Below are 20,384 nucleotides of genomic sequence, written 5' to 3'. Positions count from 1 at the left end.
CTCTCTGAGTTTAATTCTACAGCACGATTTTGGAAATGATTCTGGGTCATTTAGCCTCCCCACCTAGTGTCCAATGAGCCAGTATCTTTTAAGGAAATTCTTTTCTCTTTTTTTCTCCTAAAGTCAGCAGCTGGTTTCTGATGTCAGCAGCTAAGGACCCTAACACCCAAGTACTATGTGAGATGAGATATGTGAAGCACCTAGTGGGAACCCTCAGTTATTTCCTTTCTTCCCACTGCCCTGCACAGCACTGAGCAAGGATTTTGCTGTCAACAGGTCAAAGACTATGTGCAGGGTCAGGAAGCGGAGGATTTAAAGAAGAGATTTCTTTAACTGTGATACATCTACACAATCAATAGTATCCTTCCTTAAAAAGGAGATCCTGCCATATGCAACACCATGGATATATCTGGAGGGCATTCACTAAATGAAACAAACCAGATACAGAAGGACCAATACTACATGATTTCACTTATAGTCAAGTATCTAAAATAGTCAAACGCATCAAAAGCAGAGAGTAAATGCTGATGGCCAGGGGCTGGTGTGAGGGAGAAACAGCAAAGCATTTAGTCAAAGGGTATGAAGTCCCAGTTACATGAGATGAATAATTTAATTCTTAAATCCTAGACCCCTACTACTGTCAGCATAATGTCTGCAGCTAACAATACTGCATCACATACTTAAAGGGTTTGCCAAGAGGACAGATCGTACATTAAGTGTTCTTATCACAAAATAGTAATGAATAAAGATGGTAGGACAAAACTTCTGGAAGTGACGGATATGTTTATGGCATGGACCATGGTGTGTGCCGACACCTCCAAAGTCATCCAGGTGTACGTGTTAAATGTGCATAATTTTTTTGATGTGATTCATACCTCATTAAAGAGGTTTTTGGGAAACACGTAAGGAAGCAAGAGCTGTTTGATCACTCGCAGACAGGACTACTGAGCGGGCCATCACCAGAGCCTTTGTTCCCACCGATGATGAAGGTCAAGCCTCATTAGCGGGCCGGGTTAACCAAGGGTGTGAGGCATTTCAAGGCAGGAGGAGAATTTCAGAGGAGGATGAGAGACAGACTCAGGGACCTTTGACCAGGCTGATGATAAGCTCACAGTGAAGAAAACTCACATGGAAAGGACCTGGAGCTCAGGCTCTGCAAATGTGGATAGCGGCTGACCATCCAGGCTGGTTGCTTTGCGTGTTTGTTGTTGTTATTGATGGCTTTTTTTTTTAAGCCTTCAAATCCCCAAATCCCTTCTGCCTAAGCCAACTGCATATTTGAAAGCATGAAGCAGCTGTTGCGATGGGGGAATTCTCTCCTCTGTGAAAACGCTGAATTAAAAAAAAAAATGTAATAAGCTCCCGGCTCCTGCTTATTCTCCAGTTTCCAGCAACTGGTGCCCTGACAAATGAAGTGTCAAAACATTTCCAAATTAAAACCCTACAGTTCACACAGCCCCGCACCCTCAGCAGGATGGACTTCCCTGCTTGGACCCAGCACAGGCTTGAAGAAACTAAAAATAGCCAGACAGCAATTAACAGAAACTCTGAGGAGGGGAAGGGGGTGGGTTCCAACAGGGTCAGTTTCCTGGATGGATTCCAAATGGAGTTCTCAGCCAGCAGTGCTCTGGCCAAGAAAGGATTTTCATTAAAACTGCATGGAGGAGGCAGAATAGGAGGAAAAAAAAATCAAGATTTGAAAGGCTGAAACTTACAACAGAGGTAGAAACCACAGCACCATCCCCAACACCATGAGTGACAATAGTCATACTTCCTACTGGGTACTGAGTTCCTCTCGTGGGTGACTGAACACTCCCCAAGCAATGTGTCTTCTTGACCTTGCAAAGACTCCAAAAAGCAGTCACTACTCTAACAGATGAGGACATTAAAGCCCAGAGCATGTAGACAACTCACCCAAGAGCTCAAGACCAATAGGACAAACCTATGGCAGGTGCATGGGGCGTGGCCAGGCTACAGTTCAAACCCAGTTTCCAGGCTCTGGAGCTTGACCGAAACCCATGTGCCAGGCTGCCTCATTCATGCACAAGGCATGGGGATAGCTAAGTGACCAAATGTTTCCACACCAAGATTAAGCCCAGAGAAACAAAATTCTCCTTTGGCAATTTCAGTAGTACCTCTCAGGGCTTGTGGAGGGAGGCAGGCTCTAACGTAAGATTAACTGGGTTCCAATCCTGGTTTTTTCATTGACTAGTCGTATATAATCAGGGACATTAACACCATCTTCAGGGCTCAGTTCTTTTATTTCAAAAATGGCAATGACTGGCTCCTGAGTGGCTCAGTCTGTTAAGTGTCTGCCTTCAGCTCAGGTCATGATCTTAGGGTCCTCGGAGCAAGTGCTGTGGTGGGCTCCATCCATGCTCAATGGGGAGCCTGCTTCTCCCTTTCCCTCTGCCCCTCTCCCCTGCTGACACACTCTCTCATATAAAAAATAAAATCTTTAAAAAACAAAATAAAATGGCAATGATACTAGCCTTTATCTCACAAAATTATAATGAAGATCAAAGGAAGCTGCTATAGACTGAGTATCTGTATCCCTCTAGAATTCAAACTCTGAAACTCTGACCCCTGATGTGATGGTATTTTTTTAATTGAATTAATACACATATAGTGTATTATTAGTTTCAGAGGTAGCGGACAGTGATTCATCAGTTGCATACAACACCCAGTGTTCATTACATCATGTGCCCTCCTTAGTACCCATCCCCCAGTTACCCCATCCCCCCAGCTCCCTATCCTGCTGCAACCTCCATTTCTTTCCTATGATTTGGAATTTTGTATGGTTTATCTCCTCTCTGATTTCATCATTTTATTTTTCCCTCCCTTTCCCTATGACCCTCTGTTTGTTTCTTAAATTCCACATATAAGTGAAATCATAGGATAATTATCTTTTTCAGATGAACTTATTTCACTTAGCATAATACCCTTTACTCCACCCATGGCATGCAAATGGCAAGATTTCATTTTTTTGTTGGCTGAGTAGTATTCCATTATAGATAGATGGATGGATGGATGGATGGATAGATAGATACCCCATCTTCTTTATCCATTCATCTGGTGATGGACATTAGACATCTGGGCTCTTTCCATAGTTCGGCTATTGTGGACATTGCTGCTATAAACACTGGGGTGCACGTGCCCCTTCAGACCACTACATTTGTATCTTTGGAGCAAATACCCAGTAGCACAATTTCTGGGTCACATGGTAGCTCTATTTTCAACTTTTGGAGGAAAATCCATACTATTTTCCAGATGGCTGCCCCAGCTAGCATTCCCGCCAACAGTGTAGGAAGACTCCTTTTTTCTGCACCCTCGCAAACATCTGTGGTTTCCTGACTGGTTAATTTTAGCCATTCTTACTAGTGTGAGGTGGTATCTCATTGTGGTTTTGATTTGTATTTCCCTGATGCCCAGTGATGTTGAGCACTTTTTCATGTGTCTGTTGGCCATTTGTATGTCTTCTTTGGTGAAATGTCTGTTCCTGTCTTCTGCCCATTTCTTTTTTTTCCCTATCTATCTATCTATCTATCTATCTATCTATTTATTTATTATAAACATATATTTTTAGCCCCAGGGGTACAGGTCTGTGAATCGCCAGGTTTACACACTTCACAGCATTCACCATAGCACATACCCTCCCCAGTATCCATAACCCCACCTCCCTTCTCCCAACCCCCCTCCCCCCAGCAACCCCCAGTTTGTTTTGTGAGATTAAGAGTCACTTATGGTTTGTCTCCCTCCCAATCCCATCTTGTTACATTTATTCTTCTCCTACCCCCTTAACCCCCATGTTGCATCTCCACTTCCTCATATCAGGGAGATCATATGATAGTTGTCTTTCTCTGATTGACTTATTTCGCTAAGCATGATACCCTCTAGTTCCATCCACATTGTCGCAAATGGCAAGATTTCATTTCTTTTGATGGCTGCATAGTATTCCATTGTGTATATATACCACCTCTTCTTTATCCATTCGTCTGTTGATGGACATCTAGGTTCTTTCCATAGTTTGGCTATTGTAGACATTGCTGCTATAAACATTCGGGTGCACGTGCCCCTTCGGATCACTACGTTTGTATCTTTAGGGTAAATACCCAGTAGTGCAATTGCTGGGTCATAGGGTAGTTCTATTCTCAACATTTTGAGGAACCTCCATGCTGTTTTCCAGAGTGGTTGCACCAGCTTGCATTGCCACCAACAGTGTAGGAGGGTTCCCCTTTCTCCGCATCCTCGCCAGCATCTGTCATTTCCTGACTTGTTAATTTTAGCCATTCTGACTGGTGTGAGGTGATATCTCATTGTGGTTTTGATTTGTATTCGGATGCCGAGTGATATGGAGCACTTTTTCATGTGTCTGTTGGCCATCTGGATGTCTTCTTTTTCTGCCCATTTCTTGATTGGATTATTTGTTCTTTGGATGTTGATTTTGATAAGTTCTTTATATATACTGGACTCTAACCCGTTATCTGATAAGGTATTTGCAAATATCTTCTCCCATTCTGTAGGTTGTCTTTTGGCTTTGTCAACTATTTCCTTTGCAGTGCAAAAGCTTTTTATCTCAATGAAGTCCCAATAGTTTATTTTTGTCTTTGTTTCCCTTGCCTTTGGAAACGTCTCTAGCAAGATTTTGCTGCGGCTGAGGTCACAGAGGTTGCTGCCTGTGTTCTCCTTTAGGATTTTGATGGATTCCTGTCTCACATTGAGATCTTTCATCCATTTTGAGTCTATTTTTGTGTGTGGTGTAAGAAAATGGTCCAGTTTCATTCTTCTGCATGTTGCTGTATGATTTTCCCAACACCATTTGTTGAAGAGACTGTATTTTTTTCCATTGGATATTCTTTCCTGCTTTCTCAAAGATTAGTTGACCATAGAGTTAAGGATCCATTTCTGGGCTTTCTATTCTGTTCTATTGATCTATGTGTTTGTTTTTGTGCCAGTACCATACTGTCCTGATGATGACAGCTTTGTAATAGAGCTTGAAGTCCAGAATGGTGATGCCACCAGCTTTGGTTTGTTTTTCAACATTCCTCTGGCAATATTCGGCATCTTTTCTGATTCCATATAAATTTTAGGATTATTTGTTCCAGCTCTGTGAAAAAAGTTGATGGTAGTTTGATAGGGATTGCACTGAATGTACAGATTGCTCTAGGTAGCACAGACATTTTAACAATATTTTTTTCTTCCAATCCATGAGCAGAGAATGTTTTTCCTTTTCTTTGTGTCTTCCTCAGTTTCTTTCATGAGTTCTATATTTTTCTGAGTACAGATCCTTTACCTCTTTGGTTAGGTTTATTATTAAGCATCTTATGGTTTTGGGTGCAATTATAAATGGGATTGGTGCCTTAATTTCTTTTTTCTTTCTTAATTTCCTCTTTTCTCTTGATTTCTAAGCAAATTCAGATGCTTTTATTTTTGTTGTTGTTGTTGTCTGATTGGTGAGGCTAGGACTTCTAGTACTATGTTGAATAGCAGTGGTGAGAGTGGACATCCCTGGTGTGTTCCTGACCTTAGGGGAAAAGTTCTCAGTTTTTCCCCATTGGGAGAATGATATTCACTGTGGGCTTTTCATATATGCCTTTTATGATATTGAGTTATGTTCCCTCTATCTCTGCATTGTGAAGAGCTTTAATCAAGAAAGGATGCTGTGTTTTGTCAAATGCTTTTTCTGCATCTATTAAGAGGATCATATGGTCCTTTTCCTTTATTAGTGTAGTGTATCACATTGATTGATCTGTGGATGTTGATCCAACCTTGCAACCCAGAAATAAATAAATGGTCATGGTGAATAATCTTTTTAATGTACTATTGGATCCTATTGGCTAGTATCTTGGTGAGAATTTTGGCATCCATGTTCATCAGGGATATTGGTCTGTAATTCTCCTTAATGGTGGTGTCTTTGGTTTTTAGGATCAAGGTAATGCTGGCCTCACAGAATGAGTTTGGAAGTTTTCCTTCCATTTCTCTTTTTCAGAAAAACTTCAGAAGCATAGTATTGATTATTCTTTAAATGTTTGGAAGAATTCCCCTGGGTAGCCATCTGGCCCTGGAATCTTGTGTGTTGGGAGATTTTTGATGACTGCTCCAACTTCCTTGCTGGTTATGGGTCTGTTCAGGTTTTCTGTTTCTTCCTGCTTCAGTTATGGTAGTTTATACTTCTCTAGGTATGCATCCCTTTCAGATTGCCTAATTTGTGGCATAGAGTTGCTCATAATATGTTCTTATAATTGTATTTCTTTGGTGTTGGTTGTGATCTTTCTTCTTTTATTATGATTTTATTTATTTGGGTCCTTTCTCTTTTCTTTTTTGATAAGTCTGACCAGGGGTTTATCAATCTTTTTCTTTCAAAGAAACAGCTTCTACATTCACTGATCTGTTCTACTGTTCTTTTGGTTTCTATTTCATTGATTTCCAGTCTAATCTTTATTAATTCCCTTCTCCTGCTGGGTTTAGGCTTTATTTACTGTTCTCTCTCCAGCTCCTTTAGATGTAATGTTAAGTTTTGTATTTGAGACCTTTCTTGTTTCTTGAGAAAGACTTGTATTTCTATACACTTCCTTCTTAGGAATGCCTTTGCTAAATCCCCAAGGTTTTGAACAGTTGTGCTTTCATTTTCATTTGTTTCCATGAGTTAGTCAGTTTATCTATTTATTTAGGCAATGCTTATAAATTATATTTATTAGTGTGATCAAGATAAAAAAGGAGTTTGAGCTTTGATTATAAAATACAGCATCTTTCTTTGATTCTCTTGGCTAAACTTTTCCTCTTCTTTTTTCCATTCTTTTCTTTGCCATCTTCCATCTTTCTGGTTTGAATTTTCCTCATCAGATAAAAAAATACCTTGTCAACATTAGTTTGAGTTTCAGCAGATGTTTCTACATAGCTAACATTCCACTGGTTGGCTCTGGTTTCTGCCACTTCTACAGAAACCTGCCTATTATCTTCTAAATCTGATTTGTTACAACCAGCAGAAATGGAAAGTTCTCATCTTCTTTTACTCTTAGAATCTGTTCCATGAAGTCAGCTGTAGCAGCAAAGGATTCCATTTCTGTAGCAGAGTGCTGCAGAGCCTGGGTGGCAGGAGGAGGAGAAGGAGGACATGGGGTGCTCCGCTCTCCAGAGATCCACTCTCCTCCTGGCCTCCATGATTCTTTTAAAAATTCTTCTTTAATTTCTTGGTTGACCCATTCATTCTCTAGTGGGATGCCTTTTAACCTCCATGTATTTGAGTTCTTTCCAAATTTCTTCTTGCAGTTGAGTTCCAGTTTCAAAGCACTGTGGTCTGAAATATGCAGGAAACGATCCCAGTTTTTGATATCAGTTGAGACCTGATTTGTAACCCAGTATTTGATCTATTCTGGAGAATGTTCAATGTGCACTCAAGAAGAATGTGTATTCTGTTGCTTTAGGATGGAATGCTCTGAACATATCTGCGGAGTCCATCTGGTCCAGTGTGTCATCCAAAGCCCCTATTTGCTGATCTTCTGCTTAGATGATCTGTCCATTGCAATGAATGGGGTGTTAAAGCCCCTAATATTATCATATTGTTATCAATGTGTTTCTTTAATTTTATTATCAACTGGTTTATATAACTGGCTGCTGATCTCTCTCTGTGATCTTTCTGTCAAATAAATAAATAAATAAAAATCTTTAAGAAAGATACGAATTGAGTACCATTGTGATATCTGTAAAGTCATTGTTTCTGTATATTGTCTCTGTTCCTTTCTGGTCTATGTTCCTTTTGGGCTCTCTCTTCACTTAAAGGATCCCCTTTAATATTTCTTGCAGGGCTCATTTAGTGACCACAATTCTTTTAGTTTCTGTTTGTCCTAGAAGCTTTTTAACTCTACTATTGTGAATGACAGCCTTGCTGGATAATGTATTCTTGGTGGCACATTTTTCTCATGTAGCATCCTTGAATATATCATGTCAGTCCCTTCTGGCCTGCCAAGTCTCTGTGGCCAGGTCTGCTGCCAATCCATTGCTTCTACCCTTGTAGGTTACGAACCTCTGGTCCAGATCTGCTTTCAGGATTATCTCTTTGTCTTTGAGATTTGCAAGCTTCACTATAACATGTTGAGGTGTTGGCCTATTTTTATTGATTTTGATAGGGGCTTCTCTGTGCCTCCTGGACTTGAATGCCTGTTTCCTTCTCCAGATTAGGGAAGTTCTCCTTTACAGTTTGCTTCAATATACCTTCTGCCCATCTCTTTCCTCTTTTTGTAGGATCCCAATTATTCTAGTATCATTTTGCTTTATGGTATTACATATCTCTCAAATTCTCCCCTTGTGATCCAGTTGTTCATCTCTCTTATTATCAGTTTCTTTATTCTCCATCATTTCGTCTTCTATATCACTAATTCTTTCTCCTACCTCATTTATCTTAGCAGTTATTTTTTATTGTCTCTCATTAATAGCCTTTTTGATTTTGACATAAATTTTAATTTTCTTATTTCTCCAGAAAGGGGTTCTCTAGTGTTTTCTATGTTTTTTTTTTTTTTCAAGCCCAACTAGTATTTTTATAGTCATTATTCTGAACTCTAACCCAACATTTTACTTATGTCCATACTGATTACGTCCCTGGAAGTCAATACTGCCTTTTGTTCTCTTTTCTGAGGTGAGGTTTTCTGTCTTGTCATTCATTTTTTTTTAAGATTTTATTTATTTATTTGACAGAAAGAGACAGCGAGAAAAGGAATATAAGCAGGGGGGAGTGGGAGAGGGAGAAGCAGGTTTTCTGCTGAGCAGGGAGCTGGGATCATGACCTGAGCTGAAGGCAGACGCTTAACAACTGAGCCACTCAAGCACACCACCCCCTACAGTTTTATCATTCTGTCCAGAAAGAATAGATGAACGAGAAAACAAAATACTAAAATGGCAATGACCCCCAGAGAAATATACACAAATTAGAAGAGATGCAAAACAAACAAAAATTTTTGTTTAACGGAGGAGAATATAATCATGTGAATAGAACAGAGCAATACACTGGATCCTATGTGTATTCTGGTCTGTCAGAAGAAATTGCATCCCAAAATTGTAAAGAAAGAAATATATATATACATATGTATATATATATGAGATATATATCATATATATATACACACAAAAATAAAATCAAATATAATGGAAAGATAAGATGTAACTATAAAACTAAAAATTAAAAAAGATTTAAAAAAGAGTTGAAAAAGTAAGAAATCTGTTGACAAGGAAAGAAAAAAAATTAAAATTGAAAGACTGAAGAATCATGAGGGGAAAAAACTATGAATTCTATATACTATTTTCCCGCTGTGTTGGAGGCTGGCAGTTCTATGTGATTGGTAAACTTGGTCATAGCTGGATCTTCTTGCTGGTATTCTTGGGGACAGCCTGCTGCGCTGATTCTCAGGAGTCACTGCCCCAGGCAGAATTGCACCGCCCTTGCCAGGGGGCCAGGCTGAGTAAGTGGCTCCTGATTGCTCAATGTGGCTTTTGTTCCCTGAAGTCTTTCCATGCCACTTTAGAGGATGGAAATAAAAATAGCAGTGCCCTGATCTCCAGCCCCGGATTCAGAAGCTAGGGGCCCCACTCCTCAGTGCACCTTCAGGGAAAAACAATCATTCCTGTCTCCCTGGACTCCCTCCACACTCTGTGTTACCTGGCCTGTGACTGAGCATTTCTATCTCAGGCACACAACCCCAGTTTTAATCTCCAAACCCTGTAGACTCCTATGGCATGCACCCATACCACTCACTCTGGGGGAAGAAGGTGGGATCTTGCCAGTTCTGCCCTTGTTGGGTCCCTGATTGCAGAGTGGTCACCCAACCATGCCAGAGTTTTGGGTTTATAGCAACCTTGAGCTGAAAGCCCACTCTTGGGCTCATTGATTGATTGCCCCTGGATTCCATGCTTTGATGCCTGGGAACTGTGCCACATTCAGGCACCCTGGTCTTCCTGTGACCCGGGTTTCTGAGACCACACTGTCCCATCTAGGATTCTGCCCCACTTTGCCACCTGAGCACCTTTCAGGCAGGGAAGTACCTCACCAGAGCAGACTTCTAAAAGTTCTGATTTTGCTCTCTGCCATATCACTTTCTGGTACCCAGCTTACAGAGGCTCCCTCCCCCTGCAGTTTATCTTCCCCATATATTGCCTTGTTTTCTCTTCTCTGTACCTCCTACCCTGCAGAAATTGGTTGATTTTCTATTTGTAGACTGCAGCAATTCTTCTCTTAGATATCTGGTTGAGTTCACAGGTGTTCAGAATGATTTGACAGCTATCTAGCTGAATTCCTGGGACTAGACAAAACTAAGGTCTCCTACTCCTCTGCCATCTTGGAAAGTTCAGTGTGATAGTATTTGAAGATGGGCCTTTGGGAAATAGTGAGGTCACAAGCACGGAGCCCTCATGATGGGAATTAGTGCCCTTATAAGAAGAGACATGAAAGAACTTGCTTCCTCTCCTTCTGGGCCCTGAAAGGATATAACAGGAAAACCACTATCTATAAGCCACGAAATGAGTCCTAGCCAGACACCAGCTCTGTAGACACACTGGTCTTGGACTTCTTAGCCTCCAGAACCATGAGAAATAAATGCTGTTGTTTAAACCACCTAGTCTATGATAGTTTGTGATAAGAAACAGTATATGGAATGCTCTTGGCACGTTGCTTGCATGTACTATGTTTCTCAATGAATAACAGTCATTGGTACAGATCATCCATGACCTTTTTAGGTAACTAATTTCACCAAGAAAGAATATAAGGGATTAATGACAAGGTGGCATCCTCCCTGGACTCGCAGACTGGTCTTCAGAGTGATAAAGCAAACAGAAAAGGATTAAAGAAGATTTTGGATTTTTGGTGGATTTGGTAGAGTCAGAGTTGGGGTGAGCAGCCATTCTAGATTGTCTAGGGATGGGGGGATTCTTGAGATTAAAAGCGGGGCTGTTGGGGCGCCTGGGTGGCTCAGTGGGTTAAGCCGCTGCCTTCGGCTCAGGTCGTGATCTCGGGGTCCTGAGATCGAGTCCCACATCGGGCTCTCTGCTCAGCAAGAAGCCTGCTTCCCTCTCTCTCTCTCTCTGCCTGCCTCTCCGTCTACTTGTGATCTCTGTCAAATAAATAAATAAAATCTTTAAAAAAAAAAAAGCGGGGCTGTTAGCTATTTCAGTTTTCAGAGGGGAGGGGACATATACTACCAGGAGAGGTCAGTACTGGAAAAAGTATACTGACCTTCCTCTTCCTCCTTCATAGTAGGAGGGAGCGGTATGCCTGGTGACACTGGGAAGTAGCACTGAGCATGCACAGTCGCCCTGCTCGCCCCCTGCTCAAGCATGTGCTCTTCAGTTCTCTACATGGGCGCCTGCAGGGCAGGCTCGGGGCTTATCCAGGGAGACTGGCTGTTCAGCATACAAATGGGTAGAAAAATTCAGTCTGTGGGGGAAACAAATGAGAAGCTTTATTTGGCCACAGGTCCAAGCACTGTTCTCCAATCAGCACTAACAGCCATAAAGCTGCTATTATTTCTACCTGACATCTGTGTCTATTTCTAAATTGGTTCAGAACTCAGAGGGGGAAAGAGATATAATTAATTATCAGCCATGTGATTAATTATCACCTTCATAAACCCCAACAGATAGAAGCCTATTTTATTTCATTGGCAGACAAACCCCTTTCAGGCTGGCAGAAAAAGGATATTTTGCAAAATCAAATGAGGTTATAGATATGAGTGACCTTAAAGATGATATGGTCTAGTATCTTCATTTTTATAGATGAAAAGATACACAAATGAAATGGTCAAGTGGCATAATCCATGTGAAATTCTGTGAAGGCCTACAATGCAAATTATTCATATGATTGGTAGTTTGGGAAGCAGTCTTTAGACGCTATAACCCCAGAATTAAAAGCAGATTATAGAAATATAGAAAATAGATTATAGGTAATAGAAAATAGGTTATAGATTGAAACTAAGCAATTTTAGAGGCAGAGACGTTTCCCTAAACAAAAGTATTACCTCCAGGAAATAGCTTCAAACCGTGTAGACGGGATCAATATTTTGGAGTTCTTATTGTTTGTTTGTTTTAATTAGCAAAAAATACCTTTGGTCAGTAAGACTACTTACCCACAATCCTGAATACCAACTAAAGTGTCAAAAGAAATAAGTGTTCCCCCTCTATCCTAATCAGGGGCCGGGGGTGGGAGGTTGGGGGATCCAGGTGGTGGGTATTGGAGAGGGCACGGATTGCATGGAGCACTGGGTGTGGTGCAAAAATAATGAATACTGTTACGCTGAAAAAATAAAAAATTAAAAAAAAAAGCACTAAACCATCAAAAAAAAAAATTCAAGATGTACAGAATACGACCCAAAATTCCTTGCTGTAAGAAGAATCGGGAAAATTTCAGTTCCCTCGGGAAGGACAATCAACTAAAGCTAACAGAGCAATAACACAGATGTGAGCATTATCTGACCAAACTATGGTAAGAAGCTCCAACCAGCAATCATGAACACTGCTGAAGCCAATGGGTAAAAGAGAAAGTCTCAGGCAAGAAACAGATGACATAAACAAGAGTCAGGTGGAAATTTTGGAATTGAAAAATACAATACAATACAAACAAAGAAACCAAAAAAGACACCACCTCTGAGGGCTCAAGAGCAGAATGGAGATGACAGAGGAAAGAAAGCCAGCTAGCTGGGTGACCATTTATAACTACTTTTTCCTGCATTTTGTTTTAATTAACTACTGAGGCATAACAAACCATTTCAAAATTTAGTGCCCTAACCTGGAAAAAATTTGTAATTACTCTCACTTCCATGGGAGGGCTGGACAGCTTCTCTGCTGGTCTTGCCTACATACATTCATGTTTCTGCATTCAGCTGGAAGGATGGCTGGACTGGTGGTCCAAGATGGCCCCACGCATAAGAGTGGCAGTTGGTGCTGGGCTTTGACTGGTGTGTCTCAGTTCTCTTTAAGCAACCTTTCAACCTCTGGTAGGCTAGACTGGGCTCCTTCATGTTATGATAATCTCAGGGTTCCAAGAGTGTGAGGCCTGGAGCCACAAGGCCCCTTAAGACCTCTGGTCTGAAATCCATACAGCGTTAACCTCTGTTTGGTGAAAGCACATCAGAAGGATAGCACAGAGATAAAGGCAAAAAAAAAAAAAAACACACAATCTCTTGATGAAAGAGAAGCTATTAAGATTTTGCAAATCGGGGCATCTGGGTGGCTCAGTGGGTTAAGCCTCTGCCTTCGGCTCGGGTCATGATCTCAGGGTCCTGGGATCGACCCTGCATCGGGCTCTCTGCCCAGCGGGGAGCCTGTTTCCCCCTCCCCCTCTCTGCCTGCTGCTTTGCCTATTTGTGATCTCCCTCTCTGTGTCAAATAAAAAAATAAAATCTTAAAAAAAAACCCAAAAAACCCTTGCAAATGGGCGCGGACACAGGGAGCCATGAGTCTTTAGGATCATTATCTCCATGTTACACCACACCCTTCCAAGGGAATTAGTGCTACAAATATCGAAGGCCATGGTCTGCAGTTTCTATGGCAGTGGAAGAGATGGTGAGACTCAGACAGGGTTAGTGTTTTGCCTAAGATCACACAGCGTGTCAGGGAGAAAACATAAAACTAAATCCCAGGACTATGGATTCCACTGACCAGTCCTCACTTCTTCTTCTCCTTTTCTTAAAAAAAGATTTTATTTATTTATTTGACACAGACAGAAAGAGAACGGGCAGGGGGAAGGAGAGAGGGAAAAATGATTCCCCACTGAGCAGTGAGCCTGATGTGGGACTCGATTCCAGGACCCTGGGATCATGACCTGAGCCAAAGGCAGATGCTTAACCAACTAAGCCACCCAGGAGCCCCAAGTTCTCACTTCCTGAGAGGAGCCACACAGTATTTTGAACTTGGGCTATTTAACGGGTGGGAGAATAATGGACAACCCTGGATAATGTGTTAGCAGTCATTCATTGTTCAGATCCATTTTGTGAAGGAAATCACGCAGGCACTTGTGGAGTCCATGAAAAAAAAAAAAAAAAAAAAAAACTGAAGTGAAGAGACTCGATAAGAGCTATTCATTATGTAGCAAGAGCGGTCCTAACCCATTCAGGCCTCCCAGACCTAGTGCATTCAGTCTCTTGCATTCCTGGCACTCAAAGCTTAATCTCTCCATTGAGGCAAAATTCACGTAATATAAAATTGACCATTACTCATTTTACATTGTAAAATTCAGTGTCATTTGGCACGCTTACCAGGTTATGTAACTGTTATCTGTATGAAGTTTCAAGACATTTCTATCAGCCCAAAAGGAGAGCCTGCACCCATGAAGCACCACTCCCCATTTCCTCCTCCCCCTGGTGAACTCCCCCCGGTGGACTCTCCCTGGTGACTGCCCCCACTCACCAGGAGTCTGCTTCCTTTCTATGGATCTGCCTATTCTAGACGTTTCAGGTAAGTGGAATCATCTGCACGAGTTTCTGTAACTTGTTTCATTGGCACATTCTGGAAGTTCATGGATGTTGAAGGCTGTACCAGCACTGCACTATTTTTACGGATGAGATAAATATGAATGACACCCACAATATTGCACTGTATGGCTAGACCACATTGTGTTTATCCATTCACCAGCTGACGGGCATTTTGGGTTCTTTCTGCTTCTGGCTAATCGTGAATAGTGCTGCTATAAACATTCAGGTACAAACAGTTGTTTGAATGCCTGCTTTCGATTCTTGGGTGCATATAACCAGGAGTGGAATTGCTGGGTCATATGGTCATTCTATCCAAGCGTAATCTGGATTCTGGGTTTTGACAAGGCTTCTTAAAATGGTTCGGGATTAAGAACACGCTGCCTGCATTACCTTGTCTCGGAAGTCAGTGTGGTTCTGGAGGATGGCTCTGTGGTAAGTGGCTGTCCTCACAAAATCCTGCATCATGTTCTGTTGCTGGGAAATGCAGCCATAAAACTGTAAGGAAAACAGAAGGACAGAGAGAGTCAACAACCCACAAGGCACCACCTCGATGAGCACCTGGTTCTCGCGGCTGCCTGCGTCAAGGTGGGCTGAGCCTAAGGTGTGGGCCAGCCGAGGTTCCGAAAGGTGCAGGGACCTGTCCATGTTTGCCCTACTTGGAACGTCCAGAACGGTAAGCTGGCCCCAGACCCCAAAAGGCTGCTCTGTGCAATAGATCCAGGCCTAGATACTGGCCAGATAGGTGCCCAAGGTCTCTTCTCAAAGCAGAGGCGATAAGAGAACACAGATCAAGGGGAAACAGGGGTAAGAGAGAGAAAGAGCCCAGAGACAAAAGGGACATCCCTAATGAGTCTCCTGAGCCAAGAGAGAAAAACAGGACGTGGATAGAGATGTGCAGCGAGGGCAGGACTGGGGCAGCAGGGAGTGGTGACAGTTACCCTGATCAGGCAAGCCAGCTGGGTGATGGGTGCACACAAATCCGTGAACACTGAGACACAAGTCTCAGCATTGTAACTGCCCCGGCCTCGGGTAGAGTTTGCTATGTTACAGGCATAAAGATAAACGTTTCACGTACATCCTCTAATCAAGTTAAATCATACAAATATCAGATGAATTTCATTCCCCAGATGACAAACGGAGGCTCAGAGAGATACGACCACTTGTCCCCAAGTCCTGACAACTTGAGAAGTGAGAGCAACCCAGGGCCTGCCGTTGTGGTTGCTGCTGGGGGGGGGGGGTGCATGTGGGAAGGGCCAGGGCCACGGCCACGCCCATTGCCTCCTCTCTGCCCTCCAGCCTCCCCAGGTGTGTCCACAGGTGTGTCTGCAGGTGTGCATCACCTGGAAATGACTCCTTTCCCCCCGGGGGGCAACATTCCTGACCTGGAAGTACTGTACGGCAGATGCCTCTTCCGTCCGCTGGCTGAACACCGAGGATTCCTTTTTCTCCTTCCGGCATCTTTTCAAGGTATTTGAAAATGAGCTGAGATCTGCGAGGATAAAAGGCAGACCGTTTCTACACGGAGGGCACCACAGAACCGACCACTGCACTTTTACACAATTCTGAGAAACTATTAGAAGACTCAAAGGGCGGGGCGCCTGGGTGGCTCAGTGGGTTAAGCCGCCGCCTTCGGCTCAGGTCATGATCCCAGGTCCTGGGTTCGAGCCCCGCATCGGGCTTTCTGCTCAGCGGGGAGCCTGCTTCCTCCTCTCTGCCTGCCTCTCTGTTTACTTGTGATTTCTCTCTGTCAAATAAATAAATAAAATCTTTAAAAAAAAAAAAAAAAAAAAGAAGACTCAAAGGGCAAGTCCATCCCCGGACGCACATGTGACAAGGAATGGCAAGGTGGGAACGGGCACCCCTCTGAGATGCGACAGGCTTCCTTGCACTTGTCAGCCATACTTGCATTCACCAGTGTCACGTACACAGCGTAACGGAACACTCGGAGACCGGGCTCAGGGAATTCTGGTCCTGTGCTCACAAAGCTTACAGGCTTATTCTCAGTGTGTGCTCTGGGGAAGGTGATTGTTGATGATAAGAAAAAAAAAAATACATGTGAATACAAAATATACATATAATGAATATATATACATATGTGTGTGTGTGTGTGTGTGTGTGTGTGTGTGTGTATATATATTCTCATTCTCTTGTCACAACAGTTTTTTTTCCTTATTTAGTATTCTCCAGGCATAGAGAGGAAAAGTAAAATAACTGAAGAGATGTGAATACAAGGAAATGCTTTCTATTATTTGAGGGAAAGAAATACATAGATGACAGCTCAAAAAATCCCAGAAGTGTTATTGCTCAGAGATAGCACAGCATACACACAGTGGTCAAGCTTTGTGACCTTAGAATGCTGACACCCTTGCCCAGAGGTCCTCATCACTGTGATCTTCTCTCTCTCCACCACTGGTGATGTGCCCAGGTCTCTCCCTCACAGTCGCGCTGGATTCCGCGCGTGGATGACCACACACTCTCAGTTCCCCATGAGCTCCAGCCTCTCAGGCTTTGGTTGCCCTTGCACGCTACCCTATACACCTCCTCCTTTCACCCTACAGCCTCCACACTCCCGCCATGAGGAAGTCCTCGTGAATTCCCACATCAATCAGGCCCTGGCCTAGCTTCTTGACTTGAAACCCTCCAGCTCTTCTTTCTCTATTTTTTTTAACTTAAATTTATTTTTTCAGTGTTCTAAGATTCATTGCTTATGCACCACACCCAGTGCTCCATGCAATACGTGCCCTCCTTAATACCCACCACCAGGCTCACCCATCCCCCCGCTGCCCTCCCTTCCAAAACCCTGTCTGTTTCTCAGAGTCCACAGTCTCTCATGCTTCATCTCCTTCTCCAATTTCCCCCAATTCACCTTTCCTTTCCTTCTCCTAATGTCCTCCATGCTATTCCTTATGCTCCACAAGTTAAGTGAAACCATACGATAAATGACCCTTTCTGCTTGACTTATTTTACTCGGTATAATCTCTTCCAGTCCCGTCCATGTTGATACAAAAGTTGGGTATTCATCCTTTCTGATGGAGGCATAATACTCTATAGTATATGTGGACCATATCTCCTTTATCCATTCATCTATTGAAGGGCATCTTGTATCTTTCCACAGTTTGACGACTGTGGCCGTTGCGGCTATGAACATTGGGATACATATAGCCCTTCTTTTCACTACTTCTGTATCTTCAGGGTAAAAATGGCTAACAAAGACATGAAAAAATGTTCATCATCATTAGCCATTAGGGAGATTCAAATCAAAACCACATTGAGATACTACCTTACAACAGTTAGAATGGCCAAAATTAGCTCTTCTCTTTAAATTCACTTTTGACATAAAATCCCTTTTCATTCCCCAAGATTCAGGTCAACCAGCCTTTCCTCACTGTTATGTTCTGGAATACCCACAGGCATGGAGGGCCTCAACACTTGATCAGAATCACCTGAAAAGATTTCTTAAACTATGGATGCTTGACCCTCACCCCACACCCAGTAAGTCAATCAAAAAATAATAATTTGTGTATGACTTAATCATATGAAATTTTAAAACTTAGAAAAGGAAACCAGAAATGAAAAATGATCCCTAGATATAACGACTAATATTGTATTTTGGGATAAAATCTCCTAGTAATTTTTCTTCGTTGCTGTTTTATCTAATCTCTACAATACTTATAATAATAGCATCACACTTTACTGCCAACACTTTTCATACAGAATCTCTCAACCACACTTACAGCTACAAAGCCCAGTAACTACAATGTCCTTTTGCTTACATTTGTCCTATTTGTTCTCAGAGGCAACATCCGAGCCTTAGTAGATCTTAATTTCAACAAGGTTTTTAACTATGTTCCTTCAAATTTTGGACCTACTTATTTGCTTATCAAGTTCTATTGAGGGTCAAATGTACCAACCCTATAGAACTATAATTTTCTATATTTGTATTTTATTCCCTTAAAAAATACTAGATAATGTTTGAAAACTTTAAGATGTTTGAAAACTTTGTCAGATAAAAACTTGCAACAAACTGGGTATAAAGGGAACACACCTCAACACCATGAGGCCACAGGTGACAATCCCGCAGCTGACATCATAGCCAACAGTGAAACGTTGAAGGCTCTAAGACCAAAAACAAGACAAGGGTGCTCACTCTCACCACTCCTATTCAGGGTAGCACTGGAAGTTCTACTCAGGGCAATCGTGCAATAAAAAGAAACAAAAGCCATCCAACTTGGAAAGGAAGAAGCAAAACTGTCTCTATTTGCAGACAACATGATATTATATATAGAAAACCCCAAAGGACCTCACCAAAAAACTGTTATAACCAACAACTTTGTAGAGTTGCAAGACACAATATTGACATGCAAAAATAAGCTGTGTTTCTAAAACACCAACAACGAACTACTAGAAAGAGAAATGAAGACAGCAATCCCATTTAAGATGGCATCAGAAAGAATAAAATACTTAGGAATAAATAGAATCAAGGAGGTGATACCAGTTATCTGTTCTCTGAAAGCTGTAAGACACTGAAGAAAAAAAACTGAGGATGAGACAAATAAGTGTAAATATATCCCGTGCTCATGGATTAGAAGAATTAATATTAAACTCTCATATACCCAAATCAATCTGCAGTTTTAATGCCATTCCTATCTAAATTCCAATGACCTTTTTCAGAAAAAGAAAAACAATCCTGAAGTGTGTATAGGACTGCAAAACTCCTAATAGGCAAAGAAATCTTGAGTAAGAAGAACGAAGCTGGAGGCATCACACTTTCTGATTTTAAACTACATTGCAAAGCTACAGTAATTAAACAGTATGGTATTGTCATAAAAACAGACACATAGAATGGACCAGATTAGAGAGCCTCAGGCTTATATACTTAATCAATTTACAACAAAGAAACCAAGAATATATAATGGGGAAAGGATAGTCTTTTTAACTGATGCTGGGAAAACTGGATATCCACATGCAGAACAATGTAACCAGACCTCTATCTTACATCATACGCAATAACCTACTCAAAATGGATTAAAGAGTTGAGCATAAGATCTGAAACCGTAAGACTTCTAGAAGAAAACAGAGATAAACACCTCAACACTTGTCTTGGTAACGATTTTTTGAATTTGACACCAAAAGCAAAGGCAACAACAGGAAAAATAAGTAAGTGGGAATACATCCAACTAACAAGCTTCTGCACAGCAAAGGAAACCATCAACAAAACAAAAAGGCAACTATTAAATGGGAGGAAATATTCGCAAATCACATATCTGATAAGAGGTTAATATCCAAAATACATAAAGAACTCACACAACTCAAAAGCAGGAAAAAAACCAAAAAAACAAAAACAACCAATCTGATTTAAAAAAATAGGCTAAGGGACTGAGTAGACCTTTTTCCAAAAACACAGATGGACAACAGATACATAAAAAGATGCTCCATATCACTAATCATCAGGTAAATGCAAATCAAAACCACAATGAGACATCACCTCACACTTGTTAGGCTGTCATCAAAGTGACAAAAGGTAACAAGTATCAGAGAGGATGTGGAGAAAAAGGAGTCCTTGAGCACTGTTGGCGGGAATGTAAATTGGTACGGCCCCTGTGAGAAACAGTATGGACGTTCCTTGAAAAATTAAAATGGAACTACTGTATGATCCAGCAGGCCCACTTCCGGGTATATATCCAAAGGAAGTGAAATCATTATCTCAAAGAGATATCAGCACTTCCATGTGCATTTCAACATTATTCATAATAGCTAAGACATGGAAGTAGCCTAAGTCTCTGTCAACTGATGAATGGATAAAGATGTCACACACACACACACACACACACACACACACACACACACACACGATATATATATATATATATATATATATATATATATATATATATATATATATATATATCTCCCCCAATGAAATATTATTCAGTC

At 41.6% G+C, this 20,384-nt stretch overlaps 1 protein-coding gene across 2 annotated transcripts in view; it reads right to left on the bottom strand.

Moving 5' to 3' along the window:
• The window catches only part of LOC125084066 (histone-arginine methyltransferase CARM1-like), a 278,327-nt gene that overhangs the window by 108,659 nt on the left and 149,284 nt on the right, over positions 1–20,384 (bottom strand). For both annotated transcript variants that reach the window (XM_047701178.1, XM_047701179.1), the window contains exons 3-4: positions 15,833–15,939; positions 14,841–14,945 (exon numbers count right to left, since the gene is read on the bottom strand). In XM_047701178.1, the coding sequence (XP_047557134.1) occupies positions 14,841–14,945; positions 15,833–15,939 (212 nt within the window). The remainder of the gene's footprint in view (positions 1–14,840; positions 14,946–15,832; positions 15,940–20,384) is intronic.

This window comes from Lutra lutra, chromosome 13, assembly GCF_902655055.1.
Source record: "Lutra lutra chromosome 13, mLutLut1.2, whole genome shotgun sequence".
Taxonomy (NCBI): Eukaryota; Metazoa; Chordata; class Mammalia; order Carnivora; family Mustelidae; genus Lutra; species Lutra lutra.
Note: the sequence above shows the minus strand (reverse complement) of the source record. Positions and strands in the feature narration are given on the sequence as shown.